This window comes from Orcinus orca, chromosome 19 (genome assembly GCF_937001465.1).
Source record: "Orcinus orca chromosome 19, mOrcOrc1.1, whole genome shotgun sequence".
In the NCBI taxonomy this organism is placed as follows: domain Eukaryota; kingdom Metazoa; phylum Chordata; class Mammalia; order Artiodactyla; family Delphinidae; genus Orcinus; species Orcinus orca.
In genome coordinates, this window is record NC_064577.1 from 30062322 (window position 1) to 30074377 (window position 12056).

Genomic DNA, 12056 nt, shown 5'->3' on the forward strand with positions numbered 1-12056 from the left:
CCTTGCATTGGCAGGCGGATTCTTAACCACTGCGCCACCAGGGAAGCCCTGTCTCTGCTTTTATGAGGACACTCACTCTCAGATTTTGGATCCATCCTAAATCCAGGGTAATCTAATCTCAAGGCTCTTAATTATATCTTTAAAGACCCTATTTCCAAATAAGGTCACGTGCACGGCTTCTGGGGGTTAGGACACGGAACAGTCTTTGGGGGGGCCCCATTTGCCCTCTGCATCAGCCCTCCTTGGGGGCAGCAGAGTGTCTGGGTGCGAGCCGGGAGACCAGGCTTGGACGGGCTTAATGGCGTGACTTTGACCGATGGTCTCCGCGGGCCTCGGCCTCCCCGTCTGTATCCACCGAGCGTGAGGGTGCCCCGTCTCCGATCCTCTGCCTGGGGGTGCAGCCGGGCCTAGAGGCCTTGCCTGGCTCGCTTTCGGTTTCCAGGGTTCTCCCCGAGTTCCAGGTGGCTGTGTGGAGTCGGCCAGGATCTGGCCGTTCCTGGTGAGAGCCCGGTAAGGCCTCGAGAGGAGCCCCGGAGGTGGCCTCCCTCAGGCCCCACCAGGGCTCTTTGGAACAGCTGGGCAGCCCCTGGGAGCCCCTTCCAGAATGTCCTCAAGGTCCAGCCGTGGCCTGTGTCACACAACAAGCCCACTTCCTCCTGTCAGTTTTCTGGACTCTTCTTCTCTGCAAGCCCCCTCTACCCCTGTGTCCTGAGGGTAGAGGCCAAGCCCTCCTGGACCCCCGAGTCGGCCTTCGTGCCTGCAGGGCTTTGCGGTCACGGAGGCTCCGTCCTCTCGCCCAGCGGAGCTTGGCTAGTTTGGGGTCATGCGCTGTGACCCGCTCCATTCCTCGGGAGGCCTGGGGAGCAGCTGGACTCCTGACTGCTGCTCTGACCGGGGCCTGAACTCTGCTCTCTAGGGTCACCGTCCCCTGTAATTAGGCCAGAACTCATATGGGCCTGGGCAGCACCCGCCTGCGCCCGCCCTCAGGCCACAGCGCAGAGAGCTGCAACTGTCCCTCTGGCGTGATGAATGGAGGGCTCCAGCTGGGCCCAGCAGCCCCTGGTATTAGGGTTTTGTTTTGGGGTTTTTTTTTTTGCATTTTTAAGTGTTTCTACCATTTCCTGCATCAGTCAGCAGGATGGTTCCTCTTCCCGGTGGATAGGGAAGAGCCACCACCCGCTATGCTGAGAACAGAGGAGGGAACAGCAGCTCCACCAGGATGGACTGTCACGCTGACCAGCAGCCTGGCAGCCCAGCCCGGTGCCGTGGAGCTGAGACCACCGGGTGCACCCGGGGGCTCTGGGGTCCTGCTCTGCGCCCAGCTCAGTCGTGTGGGAAAGAGCCAGCAGGGGCGCGGGCGGCTGAGAGCAGGCCAGCTTGTTCGCAGAGTCTTTTCTTGGACGGGATGATCCTTGCTCTGTGGTCGGGGGTGGGGGTGGGGCTGGGGGAGCGGAACCCTCCTGTTGGGGGAGGGGCTGTGCTCCAACCTGGAGCCGGGGCTTCCGGGGCAGCCCAGAGGGGCGTTGCGGATTAAAGGGCCCTGTAACCTTTGAGCCCTCGGAGCTGCAGCCCGTGGCTTTGGTTTCGAAGTCAGTCCCCTCCCAGGGGCTCCCTCCTGCCCTCCTTCGCTGCCATTTATCAGGGGACCTTTGACCCTCGGAGGCCAGAAAGGTCCTCTGTCCCCTCCTCTCCCCGCAGGCTGGGCTGCACCTAGGCCCTCCTCCTCGGCCTTTCAGGAAGCCTGGTCACCACCACCCCCAGCGTCCCCACCCTGGGTCAGGAAATTCTTCCCCTATCTGGCCCGCATCTCCTCACACGCGGCTTCAGCCCCGTTCCGAAGCCCCGTTCCGTCTGTCCTTTTAGTGGAGAGAGCCCACAGCTGGCCTAAGAGGGGGAGGACAGATGGGTCTAAATGTGCTCATGTTCCCATAACTTTAACTTCATCGAGGAAAGAAGGAAGTCCAGTGTCTTAGGGTGACTGTTAAAGTCTGCCCGGAATGACCCCGGTGTCGCCAGAACCAGGGGGACCGGTAGATGGCCGGAGCGAGAAGCGGCCCCAGGCTGAGAAGTGGCTTCCTCGGAGCGTTTGCTGTGGTTTTTCTCTGTGTTGAGAGATTTCCTGAAGCAGAAGTTGCTATGTGGCTGTCCCATGGTGCCTGCCAGGGTCTCCACTGTCAGGTTGCTCCCCGACCCTGAGAGCCGTCACCCCAAGACCCTTCTCTGACGGCAGGGAGGGGAACACGGGTAATGAACCCGCCTTAGGTAGGCCAACCAGATAATTCATTGCCCCGATGGGGATCCTGTTGGGAATGAACAGGGCGCCCTGATGGATGACAGTGGAACAACGGGTGTGAGCTGGGACGTCCCAGGTGGGCTGGACACAAGGGCCCTGCCCCAGGAAGACGGGGGCGAGGCTCTGAGGCCAGCGGGCAGCCAGCGGCAGGAAGGGGCTGCTGGCCCAGGCGTTGGCAGCTGTGAAGGTCTGGGGTGACCTGATGGCTGACGCAGGCTGAGCGGGGAGAGGTCCTTCCTGCCGGCCAGCCCGATTCCAGGGCACCCATGTGCCCCTCCCCGAGCTGGTGAGTCACTGCGGAAAGTAGCTTTGGCATCAACAGAGGCTGAGGAGGCTGAAGAGAAAGGCCACGGCAGCCGAAAAATCTGTTCTCTTGATGCGTGAATTTCCTGCGGCTGCAAAGTGCCACAGACTGGGGAGCTTCAAACATAGCAGTGTGGTTGGTCGCTCCCAGGTCTAGAGGCCAGAAGTCGGATGTCGGGTGTGGGCAGCATTGGTTCCTTCTGGGGACTCCGAGTGAGAGCCTCTTCCAGGCCCCTCTCCCAGTTTCCAGTGACCCGAGAATCCTCGGCGTCCCTTGGCTTGTGTACGCGTCCCTGCACCTTCACACGGCCTTCTCCTCTGTGTGTCTTCCTTTCTGTCTCTTACGAGGACACCTGTCTTGGAGTTAGGGCCCACCCTAATGGGGGATGATCTCACTTCGAGATCCTTGCCTTAATTACATCTGCAAATACCCTTTTCCCACATCACGTTCACAGGTTCTGGGAGTTAGGACTCAGACCATTTTGGGGGCCACTGTTGGACCGGTGTCCTCTGCAGACGGCATGAGGTTTGGAAGCCCTGGGAAGGAATCGGACAGGACCCATTCTGGGTGGATTACACTGTGTAGCTGGGCTGGGGAGGGCTGGTTCTGCCTGTGTCCTTGCTGGTCAGGGCGCTAGGGAACTTTTTCCAGGGAGAAGTTAACGTAATGAATTTGGGGATTAAGAGAAGGTCTGGAATCCGAGGGCTGGCTGTTGACCACAGCTGCCACTGGGCTCCCTGCTCGTTGTGAGGGGTCTTGTTCGTGTCCCGAGTTGAGGGGGCCAGGGATCACCTTTGCGCTCTTTTTGTGCCTGGAAATGTCATGGGCGGGAAGGGCTGCGCGGAGGGTCCCCCTGCGGTGAGTGGCAGCCTGGGAAGGGAGGAGGGGGCCTGTTGCTTTCTCTTGGCCCAACTTGGGAACCCAACTGGCAGGCACGGCAGACCTCCTTCCCACGTCGCTGTTCCAGGGTGGGCCGTGGGCCAGGGCTCCTGAGGGGGAGGCTGTGAGAAGCAGGAAGGCCCCCTGGGGTGCCCGTGTCCTAACAGCCGAAGTAAAAGACAGTCCTCAAAATAAGTTGCAGGGTGGAGGGGTGACCTCACATCTTTCACCTGGGCGCTAAGACCCCCCGGGGAACCTCCAGTTCTCAGGGACACTGGGCGTGCCCCGCATGGCCCCTCAGGGCCGAGTGAAAGTGGCTCATCTTGGTGCTGTCGTCCAGAGCGCACCGGCCATCCCTGCGGGACTGTGCAGGGTGCTGAGATGCAGGCCTGCGTCTGGGCAGGGCCCGGAGCAGGGGCTGTGTGCCGCCTTCAGCCACGTGTGCAGCTGAGCCCAGGGCGGCCGGTGCCCTCGGCCAGCACGCCGGGACCCGGAGCCGGAGCGGGAAGCAGGACGGGGCTGGCACTGGACAGGGTTCGCAGCCCAGCCAGGCCTGCCCAGGGAGGGCAGGGGAGAGGCCCAAGGGGAGGATTCTGAGCTGTGAGTGCCAGGCTGGGCCTTGTCTCTTCCTTTGTTTGGGCTTTGGCTGGTTTCTTGTGTTTCTCAGTGGGAAACCCAGGGCCACCCGCTGACAGTGCTGTTTACTGGTGTCCCTGTCCAGGCTCTGCTTAGCCACTGTGTCTATTTTAAGCCCTTCCTTTTGGACTATTTTTCTTCCTGAGGACACCCCCTCCCACTTTCCCCATCTGCATCCTCTTCCCTGCCCTGAGCCTGCCGCCCCGCACCTGCTCTCACCTGCCCTCTCAGCCCTGCCCCTCCTCCACTGCCCGCCCCCAGGCAGTTCCTGAGACAAGGATTCAGGTGGGAGGTGATCCCAGGTGGTCCCCAGGCATGGGAGTGCTGGGGGACCCTGCACCAAGCCCCCCAGAGTGTTTAACCTCCAGTTACTGCCTAAAGGCTGTGTGCCAGGGAAGCACTGTTAACCCCTTCCTGCCTTCCGGGCCTGGGCACCAGGGGGGGCGCCGGGGGAGGCCCTCGAGCACAAGGGAAGATACTGGCCGTGGGTGTGATGGACACGGGTAAGGCACGTGCAGCCTCGGCCACCAGTGGGGTGACCACACGTGCACGTGTGCACACCCACCCCCCGGGGTGCACACACAGAGGGCAGTTATACCAACAACAGTCGTGATAGCTGCCCGGGCACCACTGTGTCAGCGCCTCAGCACATGGGGAAGCAGATGCCCGGAGGTGGCTGTGGTTGTGCCGCCCCCTGTTTGAGCCCCTGCATTAGGCCCTGAAAGTAAGAGTCCGACGTGCATCCAGGCTGCAAGGCCCCCACGTCTGGCCAGCTCTCGGCTCATCCGAGGCACGCAGGGCCTTTGTCCTGCCCTGCCCTCTGCCTGGGATTGTCCCCCTTGCCCTGCCCTGCCCGGTTTCCCCAGTGAATTTGTTCTTTCGCCTGGACCAGATCTTGCTTTTGTGGCCTTGGGTTCCTTTCCTCCGGAGGATTGTTATTTCAGGGACCGGCCCGTTGGCCCACCGATTCCTGTTCCATCTTCCCTGCTGCCCTGGAGGGAGCTTGTCCCCCCAGCTGCAGCCCCAGCTCCCTGTCCTCGCGGGAGAGCAGGAACTGGGGGGTTGCCTCCAGCCCACCCCAGGGGTCGCACACGCTCCGGACTCACTCTGTGAGTCTGATGGCCCATGCACTTAGCTTCGGGGTTGACTTTTCCTGTGACCTTTCCCTGCAGCCTCAGGCCAGGGAGCAAGGAGGTGTCCTTCGCCTGGCACCCTGTGTTTCCTGGGTGTCTCAGCCTGGCTCCCAGGTCGCCATTGTTTCTCAGGACAGAACCTGCTTTGCTGCCGCCTGGAAGACACTCAGTTTCACCAGGGCCATGCTCCTGGAGCCTGAGCCCAGAATCAGACCCCTGAGCTGGGCAGTGGCCACGTTGCTCCTTCCACTGGAGCTGACCCTGGCTTTGTTTTGACCTTGTTCTCTAACATTTCTTTGCGTGACATTTGTCCCAGGCTGCAGCAGGGCTTTGTGGCTCAGCCCGTGTCCCCTCCCCAGACTGAGGCCCGCGGTGTGATCCAGGAAGTGTTCCTGGAGCGGGGAGAGGTTTGCGGGCAGGCAGCGTGCCTGTGGTCAGAGCGGGGGCCCTCACAATGGCCTCTTGTGTGCGGCACATTCCTCCTTAAACAGGCCCAGATCCAGGCTGCTCCTGCCTCGACCCCCATGCGCACGACGACGGGAGGTTTGCATCTGGCCAGGCGGCCTGGCCTCTGCAGCGGCCGAGACCGTAGGTGTTTGATGGACCGGGAGAGGCTGGGCCGGAGGTGCAGTTATCCACACCCTCCCCCTCTTCGTAGCAAGGCTTGTTTTTTAAGAGCAGCGCTGATGGTTTTATCCCCTGAAAATATGAAGTGACCCACATTAGCATAGCCACCTTGGGAAAAGGCAGGAAAGTGTAATGAATTAAACGGCCACCTTAATTCCATCCAGAGGCGGCTGTTTTCCTCGAATGTGCGTGCACCCTGCACATGTGTGTGTGCGATGAATCCAGGCCCGTGCATGCAGCTTGGATCCTGCTATTTTTACTTAGTATTCTCAGCATTTCTCAGCTTCAGAACCGTGATTTTGATGACTTTGCAGGGCTCTGGCATATGGGTTCAGAAAACTCTACGTAAACTCGAATTGTTTCCAGCATTTGCTGTTTTAATGCTGATGCAAACATCCCGTACATAAATCTTTCTGTGTGTCTGATGATTTCCTGGGGGTAAATTCCCAGCAGTGGGCCAAAGGGCACGGCAGTCTTCAGTCTCATGTGCTCGCGGGGAAGGGCTGACTGGGGCCGAGGAGGGCTTTGGGGAGCAAGAAGTGTTCAAGCCCGGCTTTGGGGGTTCTTGACTTCACGAGAGGGAGAATGGGGGCGTGCTTATTTGGGAAATGGTGTGAGGATGGGTGGGCCCCCCGTGCCCTGTGGGAGATGTCAGTCCTTTTCCCTCCCAGTGGCAGTTCGGGGACCCTCCCAGTACAGCCTGGTCCCATGTTTGTTTGGTGCCCCGCAGCCATGCCGTTTGTCCTGTCCAGCTTCGGGGCGGGGGTGTGGGGGTCTCTTGCCTGCCCTCTGAGGGCATTTAGCATCCTGCAGACAAAAGAGGAAGCAGCACAGCGCCACTCCCCACTGCCCTGGTCCAGTGGAAGGCCACGTTTCTGCCCGTCGGTCCCCCATCAGATGCGGTTACGTGGGGGCCTCCAGTCTGCACTCTTGCCGGCTTCCTCGGCCGCACTTGGACCCCCTGGGCTGCCTCTCCGCAGGGAGGGGGGAGAAGAGTAAAGTGGAAAAAAGCACCCACTGCCGTGGTGGATTATAGCCATTCTCCACGGAGGAAGTGGAAGGAGTTTCCAGGGTGAGTCTGACCCTGGAAAGGGAGGGGTGGCTGTGCGTGTTGGGGCAGGACCTGGAGCGTGTGTTTAGGACTTCCGTTGGGGGATGGGATGCTGGAGGACCCTGTCCTGCCAGCTTCGTGACAAGCCGTCTCCTAACTCTTCCCAGCTGGGTGCTAATTGTGTCATGACATCCTCTGTATAGAGGCGGCTACTCCGAGGGCATCCCTCGCACAGCCTGTCTTAAAAAATGATCTTTGGTTTCATCACCAAATATTCCGGTGTAAATCGAGAGCAATGTTATTCTCGTGACGACTTCTCCCACCGTCTGGGGTTTTGTGTGATTCCTGAAGGAGTCAGCTTTTCCTCCTCTGGGTGCCTGATACAGCAGTTCTGGAGCTCGGCCACACTTCCATTGGTCCATCCGTTGGACGTTTCTACTACTTCTTCTTCTTTTTTTTTTACGTTTTGGCCACACCTCGCGGCTTGCGGAATCTTAGTTCCCTGACCAGGGATTGAACCCGGGCCCACGGCAGTGAAATCGCTGAGTCCTAACCACTGGGCCGCCACGGGAAGTCCTTGGACATTTCTTGAGTGGGGCTGGGTGCAGAGTGGGCGTGACAGCACCAGCGGGAAGGGCCCCAGACAATCTTGTAGCCCAGAGGTTTCATCCCTCCAACGGTCCCTGTGTTAACTCCCTGTGGCTGATGTAACAAATGACCACAAACAATGTGGCTTAGACCACAGAGATTTACTCCCATGGTTCTGGAGGCCAGATGTCCAAAAGCAAGGTGTTGGCAGCACCACCTTTCTCCAAAGCTTCTAGGAGAGAATCCTTCCTGGCCTCTTCCAGCTTCTGACGGCTCCAGGCCTCTTTGGCTTGCGGCTGCATCACTCCAGTCTCTGCCTCTGTTGTCACATGACCTTCTTCTCCGTGTCTCTCAGATCTCCTTCTTCTTTCTCTTATAAGGACACTTACCGGACTTAGAGCCCACCCTAAATCCAGGCTAATCTCATCTTGAATCCTTACCTTGATTACATCTGCAAAGAGTTTTTCTAAGTAAGGTCACATTCACAGGTTCTGGGGCTTAGGACTTGGACGTAGCTTTTAGGTTGGCGGGGGGACACTGTTCAACTCCCTACAGAACCTTAGAGGAAAGTGAAACTTCTCAGGCTGAGATGGGGTTGAGGGCCTGGTACCTCCCTGCTCTGGGCCCACAGTTACAAACCTGTGATCCGGTCTGGCCTTTACATTGTGAAGAAGAAGCACCCGAGGCCCAGGAAGGGCTGGAGGGCTGGCTCGTGGTGTAACAGAGGAGAGGACTCCGGCTCTCTCCCCAGGGAGCCCCCCTCCCCCGAAGTCAGTCCCGGCAGCCTGGGATGATCGGGATGACACGGGAGGGAGTGGCGTGAACTGCACGGGGCCACCACGGCAGGCTTTGGGAGGAGGCAAGAGTGAGCCTGGCTTTGGGGGGGGGAACTTGAAATCCTTGGGTGGGGGCAGTGCTTGTTTTGGGGGATGGCGTAAGCCATCCAGAACCCCCAGCAGCCCTGGATGTTTGCTGAGCAGGGACCGTCCTGATGGTGGGAACAGCCCTTGTCCTCTCAGAGAACTAGACGAATGGGGATGTTGGTGCTGGCCGGTGAGTGCCTGGATAGACAGTACAGCCGAGGGCTAAGCATGCGGACAGTGTGGGCCCAGGGGGTGGCATGTGCCAGGAAGAAGCACAGAGCAGCCCAGGAGAGGAGAGGGTGGCGGATGGCGCCGGGCTTGTGCGTTCTGTGTAGACTTTGTGTTCCGGGGAGCAGTGATCTGTGTGCCAGCCAGTCTGGTTCCAAGTCATCGCCGAATCGGGCCTCCCGACTCAGGGAGGCCTTTGCTTTGGCGCGGGGTCTTAATTCATGAGTTGCAGTTGGAGGTTCATTCAAATGGGCTCCCCAAGAAGGGGGCTCTCCAAACAGGGGCACAGACCTTGTCGGGACTCCCAGGAAAAGGTCGTCTTATTCCCGTGGGGCAAACCTGGGAAAGAGCCCTTACCCACCTAGGTCCTGTTCTCCCAACTTGGCTCCAAGGAGCTAACACCAAGTACTCTTGGACGTGCACATGCCTAGGCGGGTGGGGTGTGGACCCCTCCTCGAGGGAGCTCACAGACAGACAGGAGCCACTATCGGGGACAGTTTGGACAGTGCTCACGGGGCGGGGGTAGACCAGATGTCTCGGAGGCCCTGGGAACCATGAGAGGACAGAGTTCCGGGCACTCAGCCCTGGACTTTCTGGCCAGTTTAGCAGGCACTTGACCTCTCCCTGGGCACTTGAGGCTTCTTTGGATGGGCAGTTTGTACCCTGCGTATCTTGCTGGACAGCCCCTGGTGAGAGGCAGAGCTGCGCCAGCTGGGGTCCTTGCACAGGCACACCCCTGCCGCGCTTGGCCGTGTGCCTTATCAAACCCGAGGTCACGGCAGGGCCCACTGGCCGAGTGCAGCCCTTGGATGTGATTTCCTTTGACCGCACAGTGTTTTTAAAGGGGTTGTTTTGCTTTGTTTGGGCCAGCATTTAAAAATCAGGAGATAGCATATTAAAAAAACACAGATTTTCAGATTCTCTTGAATCCGGAGCTCTGGCCACATCGCACACACATGCCTGCTTGGCCGCAGTGAAGCTGGACAGCAGGTGTGTCCCTGAGTCAGTGCGTGGTGAGGCGCCCGCTCCCGAAATCTGCACAGCTCCCTCCCTCGGAGGACATTTCCCATCCCTGCAGGGCCTCTGGGACGGTCGAGCTTTGTGACCCGGGGTTTTGTGAAGGAGGTGTGCCCAGGGCTTAGACAGGGTCCCCCAGGGGTGCCACGTTTGGGAAACTGGTAGTTCCAGCAGCCAGGTATCAGGGTCTGGGGTCTCCTTTGCTTCCCTGCCTCCAGTGCTTCAGAGCACACATGCCCCTGGCCACCCACCCACTCAGCCACCCACTACACCCTGGTCTTCTGAAGGAGGTAATGTCCATGGGGAAGAGACGAGGGCTGTGTTGGAATTTGGAGGAAGGAAGACTGGAGGGAGGGGCTGCTCAGAATGGCCCTGAGAGCTGGTGTGGGGGGCTGGGGACCAGCTGCGGGCTGGGGGAGGAAATTGTGGGGGGGATCCCTGTAATCCTGGGCTCCTGGGGCTGTGAGGTGAGGTGGGGAGGGGGGTGGGAGAGACACTGTGGGTCGCTGAGGGCGCGCTGTGGGCCCGGCTGGGAAGGAGCTGGGGCATGTTCCTGCCCCGCGGGCCCCTTCCCACTCTGGTCCTTATAACCGGGAGCAGCTGGTTCTCGTTTGCAGCACGGCTGCAGGAACTGTGGGGATAGTGGCTTCTCAGGCAGTGTCCCCACCGCCTTGGAGGGAGCAGATCCTGGCGGAGATGGTGGGTGGACGGGTGGAAATGCTGGGCTGTGGGGTGGGAGTTGGGTGGTCAGTGTGCTGCGTGGGCCCAGGTCCGGCTGGGGCAGGTGGTATAGGATGGAGGCAGAAGCAGCCGGTGTGAGGACTAAGAAAGGCAGCGGTGTGAACTTCGCCCAGGATCTCCATTATTCCACCAGAAAGGAGTAAGAACCCTGGCCCTGGGAGTTAGACGCATCTTCCGGCTCTGCTACTCACCCCACGCCACTGGGCACTTGGCTTAAGCACCTGGGCCTCGGTTTTCCCATCTGTATCAGGGGATTATAGCATCCTTTACACCATGGGGTTAGGGTGGGGGGGTAAATGTGGTTATGCACAGTAAGCCCAATGCCTTGCCTGTGTTAAAAGTTCCAGCGTTGGCTGTCCTCGCTGTTATTGATATGGTGGTGACATTCCCATTGAGATTCTTTTCTTTTTTTCTCGTGAATTTTTGTATTTATTTATTTATATTTATTTGGCTGCGCCGGGTCTCAGTTGCGGCACGCGGGATCTTTTCAGTTGCGGCATGCATGCGAAATCTGGTTCCCTGACCAGGGATCGAACCCGGGCCCCCTGCATGGGGAGCGCAGAGTCTTAACCACTGGACCACCAGGGAAGTCCCCCCATCGAGATTCTGATTGGTTATGGTTGTGGCTGTTATTACTGGGGACATCTCTCCACCGCTGCTGCTGGTGGTGGTGTTTGCTGCTGGTGTCTGTGTTGGGCGGAGGTGAGGAGGGAAAGAAATCAAAGGCCCCTCCCTTGAGCCAGAACATCCTTAGAGAAAATGTAGCTGGCGGGACCGTGGCCACGGCAGGACAGAGAGGACAGAGGGCGTCCTCCAAGCTTCGGCCTTTTCTCTCTCTCCCAGAACACGTGGCTGCTGGTGCCTCAGTCCCTTAGGAGAGTGGGGCTGTCCTCTCTTCTTCCTGAGAGGTGAAGGGCGCAAGAGTCTTCCCGGGGGCCCCTTGCTGTAGCATCCCCGCCAGCTGCCCTCTGGTGTTCCCCATTAGCGGGATGTTCCCAGGGGCTCCCGAGCCGTCTACTTACCACGTTCTCCTCGCTTTCTCTTCCAGCCTTGAAAAGATCTTTTGAGGTCGAGGAGGTCGAGACGCCCAACTCCACCCCAACCCGGAGGGTCCAGACTCCCCTGCTCCGGGCCTCTGTGGCCAGCTCCACGCAGAAGTTCCAGGACCTGGGTGTGAAGAACTCGGAGCCCGCGGCCCGCCATGTAGACTCCCTCAGCCAGCGATCCCCCAAGGCTGCCCTGCGGAGGGTCGAGCTCTCGGGCCCCAAGGCTGAGCCTGTGTCTCGGCGCACCGAGATCTCCATCGACATCTCGTCCAAGCAGGTAGAGAACACCGGCACCGCCGGGCCGTCCCGGTTCGGGCTCAAGCGGGCCGAGGCACTGGGCCACAAGACGCCAGAGCCCACCCCTCGGAGGACGGAGATCACCATAGTCAAGCCCCAGGAGTCAGCCCACCGGAGGATGGAGACCCCCACCTCCAAGATCCCTGAGGTGCCCGCCATCCCCACCGCCGACGCAGCCCCCAAGAGGGTCGAGATCCAGGTGCCCAAGCCAGCCGAGGGGCCCGCCTCCCCCATCCCACCCCAGACCCTGGAGAATTCGGAACCCACCCCGATGTCTCAGCTGCAGAGCAGGCTGGAGCCCAAGCCCCAGCCGCCCGTGGCCGAGGCCCCACCCAAGAGCCAGGAGGGTGAGT

At 59.8% G+C, this 12056-nt stretch overlaps 1 protein-coding gene across 5 annotated transcripts in view; it reads left to right on the plus strand.

The window, feature by feature from the left end:
- Nucleotides 1-12056, plus strand: part of SEPTIN9 (septin 9) — a 165826-nt gene that overhangs the window by 74656 nt on the left and 79114 nt on the right. For all 5 annotated transcript variants that reach the window (XM_049701549.1, XM_033438593.2, XM_049701550.1 and 2 more), the window contains one exon: nt 11409-12050. In XM_049701549.1, coding sequence (XP_049557506.1) covers nt 11409-12050 — 642 coding nt within the window. The remainder of the gene's footprint in view (nt 1-11408; nt 12051-12056) is intronic.